This window comes from Brassica napus, chromosome A4 (assembly GCF_020379485.1).
Source record: "Brassica napus cultivar Da-Ae chromosome A4, Da-Ae, whole genome shotgun sequence".
Lineage (NCBI taxonomy): Eukaryota > Viridiplantae > Streptophyta > Magnoliopsida > Brassicales > Brassicaceae > Brassica > Brassica napus.
The window spans coordinates 20120341-20144012 of NC_063437.1; the positions used below are offsets into that span (position 1 = coordinate 20120341).

The 23672-nt window shown below is 40.5% G+C and overlaps 5 protein-coding genes across 6 annotated transcripts; 1 reads left to right on the forward strand and 4 right to left on the reverse strand.

Moving 5' to 3' along the window:
• Positions 1–95: 95 nt before the first annotated feature.
• Positions 96–2537, reverse strand: LOC106431085 (WAT1-related protein At2g40900). Its single transcript, XM_013871892.3, has 7 exons — positions 2271–2537; positions 2117–2179; positions 1901–2017; positions 1505–1730; positions 985–1143; positions 734–885; positions 96–641 (listed from the first exon to the last, which is right to left on the reverse strand). The coding sequence occupies exons 1-7, from the start codon at positions 2456–2458 to the stop codon at positions 383–385; spliced, it is 1164 nt and encodes a 387-aa protein (XP_013727346.1). The 5' UTR covers positions 2459–2537; the 3' UTR covers positions 96–382.
• A 3819-nt stretch (positions 2538–6356) lies between these two features.
• LOC106431124 (putative serine/threonine-protein kinase) lies at positions 6357–8047 on the reverse strand. The gene has a single exon (XM_013871939.3). The coding sequence runs from the start codon at positions 7573–7575 to the stop codon at positions 6481–6483; it is 1095 nt and encodes a 364-aa protein (XP_013727393.3). The 5' UTR covers positions 7576–8047; the 3' UTR covers positions 6357–6480.
• Positions 8030–18860, reverse strand: LOC106431119 (ubiquitin carboxyl-terminal hydrolase 5). Its single transcript, XM_013871932.3, has 13 exons — positions 18453–18860; positions 17989–18243; positions 17742–17886; positions 17569–17628; positions 17391–17486; positions 16719–17105; positions 16174–16314; positions 10417–10587; positions 9845–10102; positions 9612–9760; positions 8779–9339; positions 8368–8641; positions 8030–8291 (listed from the first exon to the last, which is right to left on the reverse strand). The coding sequence occupies exons 1-13, from the start codon at positions 18593–18595 to the stop codon at positions 8154–8156; spliced, it is 2778 nt and encodes a 925-aa protein (XP_013727386.2). The 5' UTR covers positions 18596–18860; the 3' UTR covers positions 8030–8153.
• Positions 18861–19957: 1097 nt separating this feature from the next.
• On the forward strand, positions 19958–21206 carry LOC106431121 (protein PLANT CADMIUM RESISTANCE 10). Of its 2 annotated transcripts, none has more exons than XM_013871935.3 (4): positions 19958–20075; positions 20173–20363; positions 20605–20831; positions 20908–21206. In XM_013871935.3, the coding sequence occupies exons 2-4, from the start codon at positions 20174–20176 to the stop codon at positions 21070–21072; spliced, it is 582 nt and encodes a 193-aa protein (XP_013727389.2). In that variant the 5' UTR covers positions 19958–20075; position 20173; the 3' UTR covers positions 21073–21206. The 2 variants fall into 2 exon arrangements, with proteins under 2 accessions (XP_013727389.2, XP_048634626.1); XM_048778669.1 differs by lacking the exon at positions 19958–20075 and adding an exon at positions 20553–20554 and having other exon boundaries at positions 20200–20417.
• LOC106431120 (bZIP transcription factor 17) lies at positions 21139–23656 on the reverse strand. Its single transcript, XM_013871934.3, has 2 exons — positions 22051–23656; positions 21139–21749 (listed from the first exon to the last, which is right to left on the reverse strand). Exons 1-2 carry the CDS (start codon positions 23513–23515, stop codon positions 21334–21336), a joined length of 1881 nt encoding a protein of 626 aa, XP_013727388.2. The 5' UTR covers positions 23516–23656; the 3' UTR covers positions 21139–21333.
• Between the last annotated feature and the right edge of the window lie 16 nt (positions 23657–23672).

Genomic DNA, 23672 nt, shown 5'->3' on the forward strand with positions numbered 1-23672 from the left:
ATGATTATGGATCTTAATTCTCCTAAAAGATATAATAATAATAATTAACAAATTGATTAGTTTATAAGTGAAAGCTTGTATACCAACACATAGTATGAAACAAAGGAAATACAATTTTCATTATCTGTCTTCACTAAATCCACAAATAATGTATGTAGAAGTTGGATACTATAATACCAAATGCAGTGATTTACATAAGCTCATAGCTAGTTAAAGATCAAAATGGACGGTACATGGAATCCTTGGTTTAGAAACCATAATAAAACTTTTGAAGCGGAGGAAGGAATTAAAACAAGTATCAAAAAGATGCCACTCTTCTCCCAACTTTGCCTCAAACAAAAAAGGGTCATCTACATAGCACCGTGAAACGTTATCCACATTTTCACAACCAAAAACCACAACCAATAACCAGAACCACTGCCGATGATTCCTTCTCTTCCGCCTTGATTTTCCCGGTTTCAATATCCTCATGAGCTTCGTCGATTTTCGGCATTATGGAGAGACCATTATTGCCACTACAACACTTAACGGCTTCTAAAGTTGTGTTATCTTCACGGCATATTGCTTCACCGTCATCGTCTACGTGCTTTGCCCATAACACGGTGTAGACTCCCACCGTCAAAACAACCACTCCAATACCCCTAAAAGATTAATTTTCGTTAAATTAATTAAAACGAAATAGCCAAAACTAAACCATGTATATATCATAATGAACAAGTTGTTGTTAACGCACCCTCCAAGATAGGTTCCTTGGCCGAGAACAAAGAAGCTCATTATGGAGACAATGACAACGACAAGAGGGTTAAAAGCAGTGACGAAGACAGGCCCCTTTCGCTGCATCATAAGTCCTTGAATGTAGTAAGCTATGCTCGACGACATTATTCCCTGTGAACAATCAAAATATATAAGTATCAACTTCATCCATAATTTGTGAATGGATCTTTAATTTGTGTTATAGAAAAGTGCTTTAAATTTAAAACGGACCGCGTATGCAGAAGCGAGAAGATTCATGTCAAAACCGATGTTCAAAGGCGAAGGATTATGTTCCATTACGAAGGTTAGGGCTAAAGACTGCAACGTTCCCATGAAACATACCATGGTTGATAACGAGAGATGGGCTGAGTATTTCTTCAAAGTCGATGCCTAACAAAAAAACATATAACCTGCTTAGTTGGTTAAATTCATATATATTTAATTTTTATATATTCTATAACAAAATGTCTAAATTAAAATCTAAGAGAATTTTTATTTTGAATATTTTAATCCAATCATGTTTTTTGTCTTCATTATAAATCTTGTCTGTATTGTAATAAATCGAAAAAATTTAAATGGAACTTTAATTATACTTTAGTATATTAATCAATCTAAACTAAACAATTTGGCTTATCATTGACCAATCTAAGCGTTTATTGATTTATCTATCCGCACAATCTTAGATTCTAATCAAGTCCCACGAAACTATATAACACCAACTACTTTTTTAGATTTGATCAATAAATGATACCTGAAGAATGAAGAACGACGCCCATGAGAGGGAGGCTATGAGGAGGAAGATGGTGGCTTTAAGATAATCACCGGCCAGCGGCGAAGAGGCGGTGGTGAGTTGAGATCGGAAGGAGCTGATGAACGGGCCTTTGTATAATATCATCAGCATTGATCCAACCACTGTCACTAATGTCCCCACCACTTTGACTTGGCATCTTACTTTTCTCATGTCCACTTTCTCCATCCTTTTTTCATATTCAAATATTGACATAAACACATCAATATTTCATAATTTATACATCTACTTATGAATGTGTAACCAAAAAAAACATCTACTTATGAATATTGATGCATATCCACGTATGCCAACAATATAAATAAAATATTGCTTTTACGTATCTATTTATGGATTTACCTGAAAAGAGTGGCGAGGATAAAGGTAATAGCGGGCACGATGTTGCTGACGGCCGTGGAAAACGTCGGAGATGTGAGTTTCAGACCGATGTAGTATAGGTTCTGATCAATCACAGGCCTGTTTTAATAACACCATACTTGTTAGCCTTATAATTATAACAATTTTCATACATTCAACGAGAGAAAAAAGTTTTGGAGATGGTTTAAGAAGACTAACCCAAGAAGAGCAAGAACAAATATGTGCATGAATATTGAAAACGTCATCTTTGACCTCACTTTCCTACAAAATCCCCCAAAACGCATAAATATTACAAAACGCATCAAAAGAAACATTAACTGTTTGTCTCTGATGAGTACTAATATCTTTGTACCTTTCGGAGAGAAATGCGAAAGGTGCGATCGCGGCTGTGGCAAAAGCGTTGCGGTATGCAACAAGAACGTAATGGCTCATACCACGGTCAAGGACGGTTTTAGTGACCAGGTTCATACCGGCGTATCCAAACTGAAGACAAATCATTGCAAAGTATGGTTTAGCTGATTCTGATATCCTTAATCCCATCTCAACTCGTTAGGACAAAAGAGAGTTAGGAACAGAGAGGAGAGAAACACTTGGAGAATGTGCTTTACTCTGAGAGCCAAGTGGTGAGAGGTTCTTTGTATTTATATTCGGATTTGTTCAGTGTTCTCTGCTTTCTTCTTTTCATTTTTTATTTTCTATTAACGTTATTAAAATTTATTTTATTTTATAATGACGTCGTAACAATTGTGTGTCATGAATTCATTATCTCGAAAGTAAGTGGATAAAAACACTCTATATGTAAATATTCGGTTTATATGACTTTATAAAACCAGTCATATTAATTAGGTAAAAAAACTTGTGGCTACAAAAACTCGAGATTAAGAGTGTGACTGATGTGGAACAAACGAGTTGATTAGTTTAATACACTAGTAGGTACAATTATATTATGTTTCTAAATATTTTTCGTATTAGGCTGTAGTTGCAGATAGAGCGGCATAACGGATATACTCGAGATGATGATTCTTTATATAGTTAGTAACATGTGCAAATGAAAAAAAAAAACTTGTGCACTGTACTACTATCGGTCTTGAGCAACCCCAATGATAGTTTTTAATACTTTTATTAGTGTATGTATATAAAAATATATTAAAATTTTGAAAACCCAACCAATAATATCTTATTTGACATATTGTTGGTTGGGTTTCCAAATTTTTTAATATACTTTTAGTTAATAATTATTATTATACATATACAATAATATGTAACCTGAAAATTTCATGGTAAAAAACTACTATTGGAGTTGCTCACACTTAATCATGCATGAATGTCAGTGACACGTACTATTAACATTTAATTGGCCTAAAAATTTTATGCACAGTACTGCTATTAACTCACTGGAAACAATCCTACGGCTGTGGTTGAAAGTTGTGGTAGGCTAAAAGTATATAGAACTTTTCTTACTGGAACAATACTGCTAAAACAAATTAGGGTTATCTGGTTTAAATCTTATACACAATAAGAATATATAGTATATTTTTGTTGGTTAATGTATAAAAGGAATTTGACAAATCGACCAACCAAGCCACTACAAAACGATACGCATTGTAATATGGCGTTATATACGTATATGGAGTGTGGCGTATGGGGACACATCTCCTACACTCTTAATCACAAATGATCGATCTTAAGAGGTTTAATCAATTAAGGAACACAAGGTGACAAAGTGAACTGCACGTGGCTGCAACAATCGATTGGATTCAATCCTATATACGGTTGGGACCCATATCTAGAAACTACCATTTCTATCTGAAATTGCATTCTTAATCCCATAATGAATTTGGACAACGTTTTCTATAACTTGATATAAAATCAACTAAAATTGAATATATTTGGTGGGTTCCTTTTCTTATGATAGAAGAATTTGAGTATATATGTATGTGAATGCGTATGATTATATGCGAGTGCAAATGCGTATATATGTCAGTGCGTTTGTATACATATATTATATGCACCTGTTGATATCAATCAGCATAGAATTGCTTATCCCGTTATCCGAAATGAAAGCCTCTTAAAAAAAAAAAGAATTGCTTATCCGAAATGTGAACCACATAATACTAAATTAATGCGTACAGAAAAGCTAACCACATCTCAATAATTCATTGGATTCTTTTTTATATAGTATTATATCACTAAATATCGCATCTTTTATCAGTTTATGTCTCAAACCCTTCACATATTTTTTATAATGTAGTTGAGCTGAGCACCCATTATCTTTTATAGAATATGCATTAATGTCAGTTTAAGGGACAATTGTGGCTACTTTTCTTGAGGAACGTTTACGTGGAACTCGTATCCTTTATTTAATTTGGTTAATTATATAGATTCAATTGTATCATACTAGGTCCCATTAATTTATAGGTATCTATGCTAAGAAGAACTCATTGGAAGTATTTTTATTATGATTTTTTTTTTTTCAAACTAATTCACAAAAAGTTTAATGATTCGATCCTAAAGTAATTACGTGTCTCACGCTTACTTGTCTATATATTAGTTTAGAATTAATGGGTTTTGACTAAGTGACTCGGTGTTATATCGGTATATCTTATGCTGAATACATACCAACATTCACAAATAATTAAGAGAACACGTAATGACATTTTGCACACAAAAAAAGAAGAAATTTTGCAAAAATAAAAGGAAACAAGTGTATAATGAACTCACCATGGCACTTAGTAGGATATGCATTTTGATATATTTATATAGCAAGCTCCATATCTCTAGTTTTATTATTTATGTTGATGAAATTAATTATCACCCAAAAAAAAAGAAATTAAGTATAACCCTATATGTAAAAGATGAAACTCTAATTTGATTTATCATCTTAATAGAATAAGGTAATGATTTCCTTTTTGTGAAAATTAGATAATGATTTTTGCGAAGTAATTCCGCCAGTTTTATTATGTTCAGTTACATAATGATCCCTTAGACATTATTGTGGCTACAGAGATGAGCATCCCTTGCTTGCGTATCAAAGTTTCAAGTTATAAGGAAACAAATTGAAAATGTAACTACAGATGAAAAGATGCACTTTGTGTCATGCATGTGAATGTGGATGTGTAGATTCCACGTAAATCGAGTCAGAAACACGTGTCGAGGCATCATGATTTAGTTACCTAATCGAATATTTTACGTCTCTGCGATTGGGGAACTACATGCTTACATAGAATCCATCTGACAAAGTCTGGCAGATATATCAAACTTCTTTTGCGTACAAAAATCATTCGTACAATCTAATTAAATAACTTTCAGCTTTCAATATGATTCACATATTTCTACCAAATTCGAGCTGAACCATGAATTCTCTCCGGCGTCTATATCTCCACATCATTCTCTATCTTTTTATTTGTTCCGGTAATTTTATATTTTTCATTTTTACTATAAAAGAAAACTGTGAGTAGTAGTACCTTATCATAGATAACATATCTCTATTGGTGGACGCAATACTAAAATTTTCTTTTAAGAATGCAAAATTTGAAGTTCACTCAGTGCGCATTATATATTAGATCCATAGAAGAATGGTGAGTAATATCAAAAAAGGTTTAGGATTATAACTACCTAAAAACTTGTGTGCCTATATATGTATAGACATAAATATTAACTGAAAAGATAATCAATGTTTTAGGGGTGGGTTTATAAAAAAACGCATGATTTGATTAGAACACTCGGGAAGAAGAATCAAAGAAAGTGGATGCGGGTCAAAAGTGCAGGTGCGTTTTTGGGTAGTAAAGAGAAATGGGAAAAGAGGGCAACAGATCCAAATGGTCATCTAATCAGTAATCACCCTCTAGCAACTTCATTTCCACACACAAACTTTTGGGCCTACACCTTTCTTTGTCTTTTTTTTTCTTCCTTTCTTTTGGTTGAAAATGGCATTTTAGCAATTTTGCAGTTTCATATCTTTATACAAACATTTGGAGAGGAGGAAAAGGTCAAACAATATTTACATAATCACAAGGTAATTGATTGTTGGATTATATGCACTCTAAAGCACTATCCTTTCATTGGGTTTTGGTTCATTCAACATATCTTTGGATTATCAGAAAAGTTCAATCCGTGATCTTTCTAAACCCACGTCATTTAATATTAGTTTCATCTCAGTTGTTACTCAATCAAGTGACCGCTGCTAAAAATATATAAATATATCAAGTGACCATACATGATACTTTTTTTCTTCAAATACCAAACAAAGGTAAGCCTAAAGTACTATTGTCATTCCATTATCCAAGCTGAAATACTCTAACCACAACATGTATTTGCATACTCTTGTTTGCTTAGATGAAGACATGGCAAACTAATCTTTCTTTTTCACCTTCCAACAATATCTAATATTTCCATTTTCAACTTGCAACAAGATCAAATTCCTACAATGACATTAAAATGTCACAATATTTTTCTTATTTTTCTTTATTTTTGCAAATTATTACATTGCTCAAACTTCACTTTTATAAACAACACAACAAATGCCATCATACTAAAATCTACCTATCAACTAATAAACCATATCACTCACTCACCAAAACCTCTTCTAATAACTTCACAACTTGACTCATCGTAGGCCGTTCTTTACTCGACTCCTTTATACAAAGACTCGCAATCCCAAAATACTCATCCACACCCTTCTCACCAACAAAACTCGACTCAACCATTTCATTATACCTATTCTTCCCTTCCAACATCACAGCCCACTGAGCCAACCCAACCTCCTTCCCATCCACAACCACAGTCCAGTTAGGCCTCTTCTGCGTCGCCATCTCCAGCATCAAAACCCCAAAACTATACACATCCGTCTTCACCGTGGCCGCAGTGTTCCCTTCCCAATACTCCGGGGGCATGTACCCCATGGTCCCAGCCACTTGCGTCGAGACATGAGACCTAGACGCGTCGATGCTACGCGCCAGCCCAAAGTCAGCTATTTGGGCCGCGAAGTCGGAGTCCAGCAACACGTTGCTGGACTTAATGTCTCGATGGATGATCGGTTTAGGAAGACCGTGAAGGTACGCTAACCCTTTCGCTACATCGTAGGCTATGCTCAAACGTGTGGCCCACGGTAGGGCGTAAGAAGCGTTGACCGTCTTCTCGTGAAGCCAATCGTCAAGGCTCCCTTTCTCCAAGAACTCGTAGATCAAGACGCGGTCCGGCCCCGAGATGCAGTAGCCTAGGATCCGTACTACGTTCGGGTGACGTAAGCTGCCTAGCGTCTCCATCTCGGCCGTGAACTCGCGGAGTCCTTGCAAGGCGTCGCGGTCGAGTTTTTTGACTGCTACCACGAGGCCGTCTGAGAGCTTTGCGCGGTAGACTAGGCCGAAGCTACCGTCGCCGACGATTAGATCTGAGGAGAAGTTGTTGGTGGCTAGGGAGAGTTCGGACATGGATCTCTCGCGGATGGATGGGTCGAAGCTCGTGCTTTCGCTGCTCACGGCGGGGTTGAGAGCTGTTGATGAGTTTGGAGTGCTTCTTTGGTGGTGGGATTGGTCGCGGCGAGGGTGGTTTTGGATGGCGTGGCGGCGACGGCAGAGGAAGATGGTGAAGATGAGGAGGAGTATGATGAAGATGGAGCTTGCGGATGCGGCGAGGATCGCTGGGAGTTTGTAATCCATAGGCGGTGGTTTGAGGGGGAGGAGATGGTGTTTGAGATGAAGTATGAAACGGAGAGAGATGATTGAGGAAAGAGAGAGATAGAGAGAGAAAGAGATGATTCGCCATTGATAGCGAGGGGTGAAGGACAGATAATTCAACAGCGAGATAAGTTTGGGACGACTTGTTTTTTTTTTTCTCTGGTCAATGCACGACTCATTGATTGAAGATAAATTTTTTTTTTAAAAAATTACATTTTATATTAGTTAGTCAATGTTCTAACAGTAACAAGAGACCATAGCTTTGAACAAAAGTGGCAGTTCTCTTACACAAACATCAACACTGACACCAAAGAGACGAGACACGATAGACACTAGTACACTACACAGAAGGAAAGCGTCTCTCACTACCAAAGAGTTGTTAGGTTATTTTCTGTTTGGTAATTATGTTTTTTTTTCCTTTGATGTCCGGTTATAATAATATCAAACTAGTTTTAAATATTTAACATGTTAAAAGTACAAATGTCTAAAGAAAAAAAATTGTCTTCCATTGGATTATACTAACTAACAAGATACTTAAATTATGTTTCCCAATCTGTGAATTATTTGGTGTTTCCACTTGCATCATCAGACTTCCTACGGTAGAAGAGAACATAAGCAGCACCTGACTTGACATCATCCTCATTTATATGTGATATATGACTGTCATCGAAATTATACCACCTATTCTCCTCCAAAAGCTGCACACAGAGTAAGAAACTCAGAAGCAGAGGAACATAATCAAACCAATTACCATTTGGAGAAATAAAAGCTGACCTTGATATATGCGGTGTAGTGTCCGCTGCCCATACCACCGTAATGGTTTGTCAAAGCATAGAGCTCATAGAGTTGTGGCTGAGAGAGGTTTTTGTTGGCTACATACTTTGTCAAATCCAAGTCGTGGATTGGGAAGTTTACGAATGTTTCCAGCTTGTGCTTCATTGATCTGCTGTATGAGAATCTCTTTAGATGTATGACAAGAACTTCGGGTAGCCTCCACAAATCCAGCTTTTTGCTTGCCTGCCTTCTTTCATTGCATTGTGGACAGAACCTTCATACACACACACAAAATAAAAACATGACGTATATACCATTGTGGACAGAGGAACACTGTATTAAAATAAACTAGTAATTTCTGAAATCATGCATTCTCTAGCACAGGAGACATAAGGAGAGAACATTACATACCACATTTCGTCAGGCACTAAAGGCTCTTCGCGTAGGAACGCCTCCAAACATGCGTATAAAGAAAGAGGTTCTGAACGTGCCTTCTTGGTCGCAGGTCCGTATTTGAGTACTTCAGGCAAACCCTCCAGGCAAGTTATATCATACATACCAGCAAGTTCTGGTGTCCAATCCAAATATATGGTTACCGTTGCAGATGGTGGTAATTTAATAGCTTCCGCTTCATTGTCGGGCAGTTTAACTGTCTTGTTATTTTCATCGAGTTGAAGGGATAACTTGGATGCAATCACTTCGGAAGTACTGCTTTTCTTGGCTTTTCTCGATCCACCGCTTTTATCGTCTTCCTCAGAATTATTAAGCCGCGCTGATCTTCTCTCGGGAATGCTAGAATCAGACTTTCCTTTCTCGCTCATAATAGATTCTTCCTTCCGAAAAGGTGAAAGCAGATTTTCGACAATGCACTGGATTTTTCCTTTGGTGAGCGCATTTTCACGTGAAGCTAATGAGAGAAGAGGTGTTCCATAGGGTTTCAGTTGAACTGGATTTTCACGTTCCCCAGCTTTCCTGAAACATGGTAGTTCGGTTGATAACTGTTCAGTGTAGTAACACTGTTGAGCCACAATAAGATGACAAAGAAAGTATATCGATGATAAAACATATCACTGCTCAGTCAAAACTCATGGTTTCATAAGAAAAGCCAGAGATTAAAGAAGTCAGGCTACAAAATATCAAGTTTTGAATTTGCTCGAAAGAAGATCCAAAGAAAATGAGTGCCAAAACAGAACCTTTTCATCTCAAACTAGTCCTTAGAATTGGTTAACACAAAGTAGACTTACTGATCTCTGCGGCGGAGTACTAGTTTGAGCAATACTGTATTCTCTGAAGACTTTGAAAGTTTGTATGCAGCAAGATGATCATCGTCTTTGATACTGGACAATGGAATTAGAGGATCTTCAAACAATCTATGAACCAAATTATTTCGAATCTGCAACAAACATATTAAACTTAGTATAAGGAAAAGCCAAAAAGACTGAAAAGCTTACTTAAAAGAGCACTTGAAGCTACGAACCTCTGCAAGCTTCAGCTCTTCACTTTGCTTCAAGGAACAAGCATTTGTTAATGCCTGCATCAAGTCTCTGCAGCGTCCTTGCTTTGAAATATTGACGGTGATTGTTGAGGGCAAGGCAGTTTTATCACAAGAAAAAACTGTGACTGTTATTGCTCTTGTTGTGTTGAACTGAAGCGGCAAAGATAGGTACATGAAGGGATCAAATGTTACGGAAACCTTGTTGCAGATTGGACATACCAATGTTGACTTATATTGCCCCTGTGAAATAAGACACAAAGTAGGATAATGAGATGCCCACATTACTAAAAAAGAAACCAAAGAACAGAGCTGAATATCAGATAAAACAGAGTTAATGCCATAAAGAAAAGCTGATATATGATGTGCAATTAGCATTTCCTGCAATGCCATAGTCTCCAGGCTAAACTCAATAAGAACAACTGATGTACACATTTCAAATATCACATCTCTATGAAAAGCTGTACATTTTTTTTAAAACAAACCAACTATATTTCGGTACATTTTACTTCCTACAGAGCCAACGTATTGGAATCTCTAAAAGATGCACGTCTTACCTGACAAACATCAACGATTATTGAGTCATTACGAGCAATATGATTAGCCCAAAACTCATCAGCAACTTCTTCATCAGGGCGACCATCTGCGTCTCGAGAATTTATATATGGTTTGTGTTTAACACGATTTAGGTCTTCGTGAAGGCCATCCAAAAGAAACGCTAAAAGCTCCTGCAATGCAAGAATGTTATGTGATACTTTGAGAAATAGAAATGTTATAGATCTGAGAAACGTTCTACAAGACTTGAGAGAATTATATCCTGGGATCTCTCTCTTCCCTTTACAACTGTGATCAAATCTCTTGATGCCTCTCTCGTACAAACTCTCTCTCTATAAATAACAACTGAAAAGCAAAAGCAAAAGTAGACGGTCACACATCACGTGAGTCGTTAGACGTTAACCGTTATCTCCAGCACACCAACGCCGTTATTCCTTATTCCTCGTAATACTCCCAATCACGCTGTCACACGTGACACGCTCTCCTTCCTCGAAGATTCCTTCTGATCCTTTTCCTTCTTCCTCCTTCCGTACGTGAACAGTAGTGGAGGACGTAATGCCTCTCTACTAACATTACCCTCCGCTGCAAAATTGACCTTGTCCTCAAGGTCAAACTCCGGAAACTGTCCCTGAATTACTTTCCTCCATTCCCATGAGCTCTCATAATCTGGTAATCCCTTCCACCTGATTAGTACCTCATCTTGGCCGGAGATCGGACTCACTCTTGTTCCCAACACCGCTTCAGGCTGAACTTCCATCACCCCTTCGTGAGTGAGTTGAGGAGGAAGTGGAGCCACTGAAATTTCCCCCCCGACCGCTTTCTTCAATTGTGACACATGAAATGTGTGATGAATCTTAGTCCCTTCTGGTAGTTTAAGACGATACGCGACCTCCCCCACGCGCATGATCACCTCAAACGGTCCATAGAAACGAGCAGATAACTTCTCATTCACTCGACGAGCTAAAGTCTGCTGTCTGTATGGACGTATCTTGACATACACCTTATCCCCTACCTCAAATGTCACCTCCCTGCGGTGCCCATCAGCCTGCTTCTTCATCATCTGTTGCGCCTGATTGATATGTTCGCGTAGTGTTGCTAACATCTCATCTCGCTCCAAGAGACGACTTTCCAAATCGGCATTAGCCGTAGACCCTTGCTCGTACTTGACAAGAGCAGGCGGATCCCGACCGTAAACTGCTTTGAATGGTGTCATTTTGATGGCGGAGTGAAAAGAAGAGTTGTAGCACAGCTCAGCCCACGGCAAGTAACGGGCCCACGCCTTCGGTTTATCGCTCGTGAAACAACGCAAATATGTCTCTAAGCCGCGGTTTGTCACTTCTGTCTGACCATCTGACTGAGGATGGTAGGCTGTGCTCATGCACAAAGTAGTCCCCGACAAGCGGAACAGCTCTTTCCAAAACTGACTAGTGAACACTCTGTCTCTGTCTGATACAATTGTCCTCGGAAACCCGTGTAACTTGATGACCTCTTGAACAAATAACAAAGCGACTTCAGTTGCTGTGAAAGGGTGACGAAGCCTGATGAAGTGAGCGTACTTTGACAACCGGTCCACCACCACCAGTACTGCGTTATACCCCTCTGAGCGTGGCAAGCCTTCGATAAAATCCATAGCCACGTCTTCCCAAATAGCTTCTGGAATGCGCAATGGTTGTAGCAACCCTCCGGGGGCCAACGTTGAGTATTTGTGACGTTGACACACCGAACAAGCCGCTACATATCGCCTGATGTCCCCCATCATTCCAATCCAGTAGAACATCTCATTAATTCTCCTCTGTGTGCGTTGCACGCCACCATGACCCCCCATACGCCCATCATGTAACTCTTGCAGGATTACTCCAATCAGCTTCGACTCCTTAGGGATCACCAGCTTCCCTTTCCGTAACAATCGCCCTTGAACCACTGTATATTCAGGATGACTCGCTGGGTCAGTCAACACCTCAGTCATTATCTTCTGCAACGATGCATCCCTTGTCAACTCAGCCTCAATATCCTTGAACTGAATTGCAGTAGGAACCGACATCGCCATCAATTCTGTACCCACCCCCCTTCTTGATAATGCATCTGCCGCCTTATTCTCCAACCCGGGTTTGTAGTGGATGTCAAAGTCAAAACCCAATAACTTTGAAAGCCACCGCTGATACTCCATATTGATTTCTCGCTGTTCCAACAAGAACTTTAAACTCTTCTGGTCTGTCCTTACTATGAACTTCCTCCCAAGTAAGTAGTGACGCCACTTCTGAATAGCGAAGACAATCGCCATCAGTTCCCGCTCATACACTGATTTTAGCTGTTGTCTCTCAGATAGTACTTGGCTAAAGTACGCAATTGGTCGCTGTCCCTGCATCAATACTGCTCCTAAGCCCTTTCCGGAGGCGTCGGACTCGACCACAAACTGCTCTGCAAAATCTGGAAGTGCTAGTACTGGTACCGTTGTCATCGCTTGTTTGAGCTTCACGAAGGCACCAGCAGCAGTCTCACTCCACGTGAACTTGTCCTTCTTCAAAAGGTCTGTTAAGGGTTTCGCAATGCTTCCATACCCTTGCACAAACCGGCGGTAATATCCAGTCAGACCCAAAAAACCCCTCAACGCCTTGATGTTCTTGGGTTCTGGCCATTCCGTCATTGCCACGATTTTAACAGGATCAGCCTCCACTCCGTTGGCTGATATCACATGACCCAAATACTCAATGCTCGAGCATCCAAACTCACACTTCTTTCTATTAGCAAATAACTGATGCTCTTGTAACTTCTCAAGCACTAGCCTTAGGTGTCTAGCATGCTCCACATCGTCCTTGCTAAATACCAGAATATCGTCAAAAAAGACTAAGACAAACTGCCTCAGAAACGGTCGAAATACTTCATTCATCACCGACTGGAATGTGGCCGGTGCATTGGTAAGTCCAAAGGGCATGACGAGGAATTCGTAATGCCCGTCGTGTGTTCTGAATGCAGTCTTGGGTACATCCTCCGCCTTGACTCGAATCTGGTGATAACCCGCCCTCAAATCTAGCTTTGAAAACACAGTTGCTCCTCTCAATTCATCTAACAACTGATCGATCATCGGGATCGGATAGCTATCTATCACCGTGGCTTTGTTTAAAGCACGGTAATCCACACAGAATCGCCAACTTCCGTCCTTCTTCTTCACCAGCAGAACTGGACTAGAGAAGGGACTTATGCTCTCCTGAATAATCCCCGCCTTCAGCATCGCAGTCACTTGTCTCTCAATTTCCTCCTTCTGCGCATGTGGGTAACGGAAAGGACGGACGCTCACTGGATTACTCCCCTGAGTCAGAGTTATCGCATGTTCTCTATCTCGAGTAGGAGGTAACCCCTGAGGTTCTTCAAACACTCCTCCAAACTCCCGTAATATTCTCGCCAGCGGTTTCGAAATCTTCCTCTCCCTACCTGAGTCAGAGCTCAGCTCCCGACACTCCACCAAGAGACTCAACTCCTGTTGCTCTAACACCTTCTTCATTGCTTTTACTGAAACTTCTGAGCTACAGATGCCCGGATCTCCTTGTAACTCCATCAGCTTTCCCTGCACTGGTATCTTCAGCGTCTGTAACTTCCAATTGACTCTTGTCTCCCCTAGTGTCTCCAACCACTGTATCCCCAATATCACATCCACATTGTTGAGCTCCAGCGGTAAGAAATCTGAAATGAGAGAATACCCCTGCATTTCCAACCTCACATTCCGGCATATTCCCCCTCCTCGTACTGGCTTTCCCGATCCAGTAATCACACCAAAACTCCTTGTTTCCTCCGCTTCCAGCCCAAGCTTCTTCATCAAACTGTAGTCGATGAAGTTATGCGTCGCTCCACTGTCAATGAGGACTAACGCTTCAATGTCTCCGACCACTCCCCGAAGTTTGATGGTGCGCGGAGATGAAATTCCCGCCGCCGACTTCGCCGATAAAGCAGCACATTCCGCGAACTCCGGTGTCTCATCCTCCGTTACCTCATCTCCTTCCTCCTCGTCTGGTTCCTCCTCATCCCCTTCTTGAACCACCAATACCATCAACTCCTTGTTCGGACAGTCTCTCCTCGCGTGGGACTTCCCTCCACATTGAAAACACAGTCCTTCTGCTCGATAGCGCGCATACTCCGTCGGTGAGAGGCGACGGAACGGCGCTCTTCCCTTTCCCCCGTTATTAGGGTTCTGAGCCACCGGTCGTTTCTCTCCTGGAATATTCTTATCGGTCCCCACCGTTGTTTTGGGCTTTTGGTTCGAACTTGGCCCAAGCCCATTACCACTCGAGGCGCCACTGCGCGGTAATGATGGGGTGGACCCCCACGGCCCTCCTCCTTTAGCACTTTTCCCGTTAGCCGTCTCCGGTGTCTGATCAGCGTAGCTTGACCACTCCTCCACCAGTTTAGCTACGCTCATCATCTTCCGAAGCGTTCTTGGCTCCATCAGCTTCACTCCCGCACGAATCTGTGGCTTCAACCCTACCAAAAACGCAGTCTCCAAGATCACATCTGGGACTTCTGGAGCATTCGTTGCCAGTGAGATGAAATCACGGCAGTACTCACGAACCGTTCCCTCTTGTCGCAACGTCATCAATCGTTCCCTAGCCGTCATCTCATGCGACGTGGCAAACTGCTCTAAAACGCGGAACTTCATCTGCTCCCAACTCTCAAACGGATTACGTTCACGTTCCCAACGATACCACAACAGTGCTTCCTCATCGAAGCACATCCTCACCACCCGAAGCTTTCGCTCCTCCGAGAACTCCTCCAGCTCGAAGTATTGTTCAACACGCAACACCCAGCTCTCCGCGTTCTCACCGTTGAAGATCGGAATCTTCAGCTTCCTCATGTTCTCATCGTGTCTTTCCTCCGTCCGTTGCCAAGGATGATCGAGGGGGTTTTGTAAGTTTCCTCTCCCCTCTCCGTTCCTTGTTATCGACTCCGAACGTGTTCCTGATCCGCCTGCGCGATAGAGTCCGCTACGATCTTCCTCCGTCGCGATCTGTTTACCTGGTCGCTGGATCGTCTGAGAGATCTCTTCCTCCTCATGACGACGCAACGACGCTTGAAACAGAGCCGCGAGCTCTCGCTTCCTCGTCTCATCATCCACGTTCAACCTTTGCTCCAACCTCTCCAACACACCCATACGATCTCGGATCTCAGCTACCGACTCCTTGAGAACCTCCATCGTACCCTCCATCACTCCGATCTTGCTCACCTCTTCTCTCAGGTTATCCATCACCGCATCGACATCAGTTTTCTTTCCCGGCGCCATCGTCTCCCAGAAAAGAAAGGCTCTGATACCAAGTTGTTATGTGATACTTTGAGAAATAGAAATGTTATAGATCTGAGAAACGTTCTACAAGACTTGAGAGAATTATATCCTGGGATCTCTCTCTTCCCTTTACAACTGTGATCAAATCTCTTGATGCCTCTCTCGTACAAACTCTCTCTCTATAAATAACAACTGAAAAGCAAAAGCAAAAGTAGACGGTCACACATCACGTGAGTCGTTAGACGTTAACCGTTATCTCCAGCACACCAACGCCGTTATTCCTTATTCCTCGTAATACTCCCAATCACGCTGTCACACGTGACACGCTCTCCTTCCTCGAAGATTCCTTCTGATCCTTTTCCTTCTTCCTCCTTCCGTACGTGAACAGTAGTGGAGGACGTAATGCCTCTCTACTAACAAAGAACCCCCTAATTCCTTGAGTTACAATGCTAATACAGGTTAAACAAGGCTTCTCGTTAGTCTGGCAAACCTGAGAATCATGTTGATTGTATCCACTGAACTGAGGAGCAAAGCGAGCAAGTTTTGCTTTGAATGGACGGGGAGCAATTGGTGTGCGCCCAGGAGCCCATAACTTCCTAAGCAAGTCCCCAAATGCAAGAGCTAATTCTCCCTGTGCATAGTTTATAAGCTTTTAAGTAATGATCTGGAATTAAAATTTGCAATTTCAGCAAGAAACAATGCTGGTGATCTACACGAGAAATTGTCACTGATTAACTTCCTATGAAACATTACCCTAATCAATTTGTGATGAAATATATTATAGTGACATAAACTACAACTTCTGACATTAGATATCGTATTACGCATGTATGCCGGATTAAACCTGTCAAGATTCTTAAGTTAACTTCTTCTAGAAGAATAAAGCACACCCCTAAGTGCAGAAATGCAAAACATTATTTACACGCAACAGAGAAACCGGTACACTCGTGAAGGAATTTTAACTAAGCATACCTATGCACACACTTATGCATGCACCATACTTATGAGTAACAAGGAACTTCAAGAGGAACTTACAACCATGCCAAGAGGGTTTTGCCAATTTATCTCTTGATGATAATCATCTTGGAAGTAACTAGCAAACTCAGGTGTATGAACCAGGCACTGTATTGCACTATTCATGAAACACGTATTCCCGAGATTCAGCAACCCTGTCAAGCCAGCAGTGGATCCCCTTGTGGTGACACCAGTGGTGTATGTGCTATCAAAAGATTGTGAACCTTCTACACCACCACTTCTGAATGCATTCCTGTTTGAAGAGAAACCTCCTGCAACTGTCAAGCTCGATTTAGAAGGATCAATGAGAATAGAAGTAGAGTCTTCGTCCACCAATCCGTTCTCATGAAGAGGTTGAATGTGAGCATTTGATGCTGCACCATTCATGTCAAGCACCTCCACCAAAATCTGATTTTAAACGACAAGCATCAGTGAGAATATAAAAAAGGAGACCAGAGAGAATACAGGACCATAAACTTAGACTAACTAAACAATGGGACCAAAGCATAACGTTATACTTTAACTGTTTCCCTCCTTGTCAAAGTTTGCAAATGCCAAACACTACTCATAAACCGTGTATACAATAAACTTAGCATACCCAAAAACGAAAACTCTGACAAAAGTTTCGACTTGCATATTTTTAGCTCCTAGCTAACACATTTAAAGCGGAAAAAGAAGAAGGAATGAACTCACATCCTGATCCATTTGGAGGTTAGCATCGTCCAGCGTCTTATCTAAGTCATTCATCAAAGAATACTTTTGGTGGCCGTAATAATCCCAAATGCGTACCTACATGATCGAAAATGCTCGTGTAAGAAAAAGAAAGGAATACAAAATGGGATTTTTAATAACATAGGATATCAGATCTTACATGGTCTGAGTTAAGGTCAAAAATTTCACACGCCCTTCGATGGAGCTCTCTTATAGTTTCCTGCCCAACATAGTATAAGAGTACAATGAAGTAGCAGAATATAATGAGTACAAATTTTAAAGTAATGGACTAAGCAAAGCAACAGAACAAATAAAAATGGGAAGAGGAGTAACCTTTTTGCTGATTCTTATGGCACTCTGGTCATTTTTCGGCATCAAAAGTAGCTGAAGACGTAAAGGGTACACCTCCACCGCCAACTCTGTTTGCGAAAGCCCCGAGCTAATGACTCTCCGCGCCAGAGTTGGACCACCACCATACCTTACAAAACAGAAGCAAAAAACATGAGAGCGAATTAAGAACCTAGAGAAAAGGTCTAGCAAACAAAAGATAAAAGAGAAGTATAATTTCAAATCTACTCACCAAGAATGCAGTTGGTTCCACACTTCTTGAGGGAGCAAAACATAGTCGCGGCCTTCCTGAAGCGTATCAATAATCTCCCCAGCACTACTCGGATCCTCCAACGCGGAATCATAGATCAAATCGGAGTTATCAATCATCGAAGGCTTCTTCAGAGTAGTTGAGCCAGCAGAGTCACAATGCTCCGAGAGCGAAGAACCATCGTTAGTGTTACATGGTTGGTCTTGATTAACATACTCAATCCACTCGTGCCACCATCTGAACACAAAACGTTCTCAGAAACGGCACTCATAAAGTTTATCTAAAACCTAATTGATTTATCTAATCATAGAAGCTAAAACTGATCTCAGGAGTAACGATAATCCAATCCCTAACCCTAATAACATTCCAAGCAAAATCAAAACGACGAAGAAGTAAAAATACAGCTCTCCGGAGAGTTCGATTCAGTACTAATCAAGCCTATATACCTCTGAGCGATGAGGTAAAACGTATCGCCTTCTTTGCTGTTAGACTCGGCAGCGATAGCAATCTCTTTGATGAAAACTCGCTCCTCCTCGGGAGACAGATCCGTGCTGCTGCTGCCGCTGCTTCCCATCGATACCTCCGCCATGTTTAGACCTTCTGCCGCCAAATCAGGAGGGAGCAAAAGTTGATTTCGCGAATCTCAGCTGTCTAGAACGCCGGTGTTGAGCACGATAGGGCGAACAATCAACCGTGCTTCGCCGTGCGCTTCCGGCGAGAGAGTAAGGCGGTTGAAATGATGTAAAACCCTAACGGCTTTTGGTGAGAGGTGAAAGTTGAGTGAGCCGCGTCGAACCTCTCTCTCTCTCTCTCTCTCTAACAGATACTCGCTGTCGCTGGCTTGACTCCTTGATTACTTACTTTTTTCGAAATCACAAAAATCCACCAATATTATTTTTGTCATCTAGTTGATTATATTAAACCCTTACAAATTAAATATTTCTCTGGGAAAAAAGGCCATAATTATAATTATAAAGAATTGTTAATAATTATCAAGGCAATTATCTTCTTTCAAATAGTTTTTTTTTAAGTTTTTGTCATAAAAATGACATTCAAAAAAAATGACCAAAATAGTTTTTTCTATTTTGAAATTTGTATTATTTATTTTTTATTTCTTCTTTGAAACCTATTTTTGTAACAAAAACTTAAAAATGATATATTAAAGAATTTTTCTAATTTTTAATTATTATCTCTTCTATTAAAATATGAACATGACTTATTGATATATGTGTGGTACAATTATTTTAATACAATTATTAAAATCTCTTATTAATCATTTAAGAAAAATATTATAAAAAGAAAAACACAAATATAACTAAAAACATAAATATAAAAATGGTAATTCTCATAAATAGATCATTTTCAAATTTTAATCACAAAAAAAAATCACAAAGAGGAAAATGACCAAAATGTTTCACTTAATAGGCAAAATGACACTAATACCCTAGATATATAAAAAATAAAAAAAAAAAAATTTTTTTATTGTTTTAGATTATATGTTTTCAAATTCGAACATTTTTCTAATTTTTTTTTTTTAAAAAAAAATCAAATTTTCTTTTTGTAATTCAGAAATACTTTTTGAAAATATTTTTAAAATTTTTATTTTCAAAATTTTAATATTTATTTTCTATTTTATAAAATTTTAAACTTCAAATCCAAATCCCTACTCCTTGACTCCTAAGTTTTGGATTAGTTTACCCTAGGGGTATAAGTGTATATTTACTTCTTTAATAAAATATTTTGGTCATTTTGATTTTTTATAGTCTATATTTGTGATATAAACTTTTTGAATGAATTTCTAAAAATATGTAAAACAAGCCATTTTTACTATTGTTACTGTGCCTATATCGGGAAATATTTTCGCATTATTAATAATACAAAAATAGGAATGGTCAATTAAGCAAAAAAAAAAGAATTAAGAAAGTTTTCTTCGGCTTGCTGACAAAAATAAATGAATAAAATAAGCTCAAGCTAGTTCACGAATCTGAGTTGATGCTAATCTAAGCTAATCTCTCCGGCGACGAGCTCAGGCAAAGACTTCTTCTCACCTGTATCTGATTCTCCCAAAGGTTAGCTGAGTGTCTTCTTTCGTCTTCACTGCTTCGCCCTTCTCTTCTCCGATCCTCTTCTGCGTCTTCTTGTTCTAAGCTCTTTCTTGAAATATAGGATGAAAGAGAAGGGAGATTACGTGCGGCCGCGTTACATTCCGTTAAGAGAGTCTGAGGAAGCTGATGCTACAGAAGAAGAAGCAACCACCACACCAACAAGTCTTGAAGTTGCTGTTTCTGGAGAGACAAGAGATGGTCCGAAACAATGGTCGTCTGGCATATGCGCTTGCTTCGACGACATACAGAGCTGTACGCTACTATTCTCTGTCCTCCGTACCTTGATTTTACTACAGGACCCAAGTTGTCGGGCGGTGTGTGTGTGTGTGTTCAAAGGCTATTGGTACTATGTGCATTTCTTGAATAGCTTAGGGAAGAAACTTGTTTATGTTTTGCTACTTGTCTTAGACACAAGTATGTTATGTGTTATCTGCAGTGAAGTGGTTTTGAGAAGATCATTGGAACTTACTGCGGTTTGTTTGTGGATACATAGGTTTTATAGGTTTGTTCTGTCCGTGTTATATCTTTGGCAAAAACGCAGAGTTGTTGGGGTCTGGAAAATTTGCAGGACCCTGCTTAACACATTGCATTTCATGGGCGTTGGTCAACACCATTTGCTGCTTTGCAACCAATGGTGTGTTGCTTGGTCTACCTGGATGTTTTGTGTCATGTTATGCTTGTGGATACCGCAGATCATTAAGAACCAAGTATAACTTACAGGTAAAGAAAGTGGCTCAAATGGGTTAACATATTATTGTTTCTAACTGGCAAGTTTATGTGATATTCTTTGGTGTAGGAGGCTCCTTGTGGGGACTTTGTAACACATTTCTTCTGTCACTTGTGTGCCATTTGCCAAGAATACAGAGAGATCCGAGAACGTAGCAGCGGCTCAAATCCTCCTGACATGAAGATGGCTGTTACTGACGCTCCCATAGCTCAAACCATGGAACCAGCTAACTGATCACTACTATTTTGCAATGTAGAAGATCTTATGATCACTTTTGCAATGTATTTGAGAAGTTTGGTGTAGTATAATTTTTTTAAGGCTCTATATAACTTTATCAAAGATATATAAAAAGTTGCAGCATTCGGATTCTACATCTTAAAACAAAAACCGAACAACGGTAATAATAGCTAAGGATGTTACTTGATTCCAAAGAGCAGGCAGCTGTTTATTCTTTACATACAAAACTGAAAGGATTGAAGACTGCTGAGACATGTTTTAAGTGGTCATAAGATGAGGAGCTCCTGGTCGAGGTAGGACGCAAGAGTATGTTACATACTTTGCACTGTCCTGAAGCACGACAACAAAAACTCGGGAGAGTGATTTTGGTCCCCCAATCATCCCATCGATATCTCCATCACCACCTTCTCTGGGATCAACAAGGACTGACACAACCATTGATGAAACCGGCTTGATTTCTTTGCTAGAGCTGTTTCTTTGGTGCTCTGATCCTGGGAGTGGAATGGCGAGACCGCGAAGTGTTCTTCTGTTCTTTCGCCTCTGTGTGTCTGTGGCGTTCTTATTGTGTTCAGAAGAGACGTTGGTTGCTGCAGATGCAGGAATAATGGCTCCAGAGGTTGAGGAGACATCAAACTGAAATACTTCGGTGCACATCCCCGAGCTAAACATAGGCCCTACAATGGATTAAAAAAAACCGAAAACATGTTATTTTACTCTTAAAAACCCCAAAAGCTACTATGCCTCTAGCTTCTATGAGTAAGTATTCATATGTTACTCATTAGTGCTTACTGTTTAGCATCTATCCAGATTATGCTATGCAACTACTCTAAACCAGCGATGAACTGAAGGTAAGTTCGATGTCATAGTTGTTCGAGTGTCAAGAACAAAGATATGATAAGCACTAGTATACCTACAACGTCTTCCTACATAATCAAGTCAAGGGAACATAAAGTAACATCAGAAACCCATCATTACCTGCAACACCTTCACGAAACCATTGCTGCATTTCACCACTGGCTGCTTTTGTTTTGATTTGGTCTTTCAGAGTATCAGCAAAACCCGATGATAAGGCTTTCTGTTTTTCAGCCTTGGTTCTAACGAGATGCTTAGCCATATCCTCCATCATTCCCACGTCAGGTAGAGGCAGAGCAAGGGAACGATCTTTAGGAACCACCCCGTCAGCTTTACTCTCATTTGATTCAGAAGCCAAGGCTCTCTCACTCGCCAATATAGAATTAATAATCAAATTCCCATCAATCTTCACAAGCTTATCATTCCTCGGAACAAAAAGCGATGCAACCAGAGGCTCGCTACCGTTTCCAGGAGGTACAGAATCTCTCTCGTTACTACGAGACGTATCCAAAACTCTATTCCTATGCTGATTATAAACCTGGTCAGTAACATAATTAGACCTATAGCTCCCATAAAACGCACCACTACTAATCCCTCCGTAATTAACATTCACAACTGGAGCCAAGGCACCAAACAAAAACAGACAAAACACAAGACCAAGAAAGGTAATACTAGCAACCTTCTTGGTCTTAGCTTCACTCTTCTTACTCTTGGCCTTAACTGGATTCAGTGGCTTCAACCTAGGGATGGGGATCAAAGGCACTTGTCCTCCTCCTTGTTGCTTCACCATATAAGGAGGACAATGCATCCATATTGGAGGATACATTCCCATAGGAGGCGGCGGCGGACCCAACTGCTGCCTTAGAGCGGCGTTCTCAGCCATGAAATAAGATATCTTCCCGTTCAAATCCGTTATAGCAGAATGCATACTCTTAACCTTCTCTTCAAGCTCCTCCACGTAATGCTTCTTCCTCTGCCTCGAAAGCTGCGCGCTTTCGCGGTTTCTCATCAGCCTCGCTCTCTTTTTCTTCTCGTCCTCTTCTTCTTCTTCCTCGCCGGTGACGACGGCGCTCTCTTCTCCCGATCTCATCAACTTGCTGCTCCTCGATTCGTCACTCGTATCATCCTCTTTCTTCCTCTTTGTAGCAGAAGCTTCTTCCACCTTAACCTTCTGATCCACAGCTTCCGAGACATCGGAGCCACGATTATCTGAACCCTGAGACGATAGTTGATCCAAGGTACGCTCATCACCGGAGCATCGATCGTCGGAATCCTTGGGAGATTCACTGTTGCGATGAATATTCTTATCGGTATCGCCGAAAATTGCAGAGCCTTCGGACTCCGGCGTGAAATCTCCGAACTGCTCTTGGTTAGATCCGTTATCGGGGAGGAGGAAGGTCTCGTCTTCGGCGGGTAAGTAGAGATCTTCCATGCCGTCGAAAGTGAGCTCGAAGTCGGCGTCGATTGGGAACCCTAGATCGGACATTAGCTCGCCGATTGGAGTCTGATCGGAGATGGAACTGTGTAATTGGTCGAACAGAGGATCGAATTCGGAAGGTGGAGGCTCCTCTGTGATTGATTCGGCCATTTTCGTGAGTTCTAGGGTTAGGGTTTCCGAATTGGGGAAGAAGAAGAAGAGGAAGCTGCCTCGGTCTTTGGCGCGTGGCTCACGCTCCGGATTCGCGCACTCGCTAGCTTACCTAGTGATGAAGGGAAACCAAAATCCAGATTACTGGGTAATTAAT

Coding starts and splice junctions, on each gene's coding strand:
- LOC106431120 (XM_013871934.3), bottom strand. CDS start 23,515: ATGGCCGAATCAATCACAGAGGAGCCTCCACCTTCCGAATTCGATCCT. Junction 21,750..22,050: donor GTTTCGTGAAGGTGTTGCAG/GTAATGATGGGT, acceptor AATCCATTGTAG/GGCCTATGTTTAGCTCGGGG.
- LOC106431121 (XM_013871935.3), top strand. CDS start 20,174: ATGAAAGAGAAGGGAGATTACGTGCGGCCGCGTTACATTCCGTTAAGA. Junction 20,364..20,604: donor CTTCGACGACATACAGAGCT/GTACGCTACTAT, acceptor GTGGATACATAG/GTTTTATAGGTTTGTTCTGT. Junction 20,832..20,907: donor GAACCAAGTATAACTTACAG/GTAAAGAAAGTG, acceptor TCTTTGGTGTAG/GAGGCTCCTTGTGGGGACTT.
- LOC106431124 (XM_013871939.3), bottom strand. CDS start 7,575: ATGGATTACAAACTCCCAGCGATCCTCGCCGCATCCGCAAGCTCCATC.
- LOC106431119 (XM_013871932.3), bottom strand. CDS start 18,595: ATGGCGGAGGTATCGATGGGAAGCAGCGGCAGCAGCAGCACGGATCTG. Junction 17,487..17,568: donor TTGACCTTAACTCAGACCAT/GTAAGATCTGAT, acceptor TCGATCATGTAG/GTACGCATTTGGGATTATTA. Junction 17,106..17,390: donor ACCTCCAAATGGATCAGGAT/GTGAGTTCATTC, acceptor GTTTAAAATCAG/ATTTTGGTGGAGGTGCTTGA.
- LOC106431085 (XM_013871892.3), bottom strand. CDS start 2,458: ATGGGATTAAGGATATCAGAATCAGCTAAACCATACTTTGCAATGATT. Junction 2,180..2,270: donor TTCGCATTTCTCTCCGAAAG/GTACAAAGATAT, acceptor GGGATTTTGTAG/GAAAGTGAGGTCAAAGATGA. Junction 2,018..2,116: donor TTTGTTCTTGCTCTTCTTGG/GTTAGTCTTCTT, acceptor TTATTAAAACAG/GCCTGTGATTGATCAGAACC.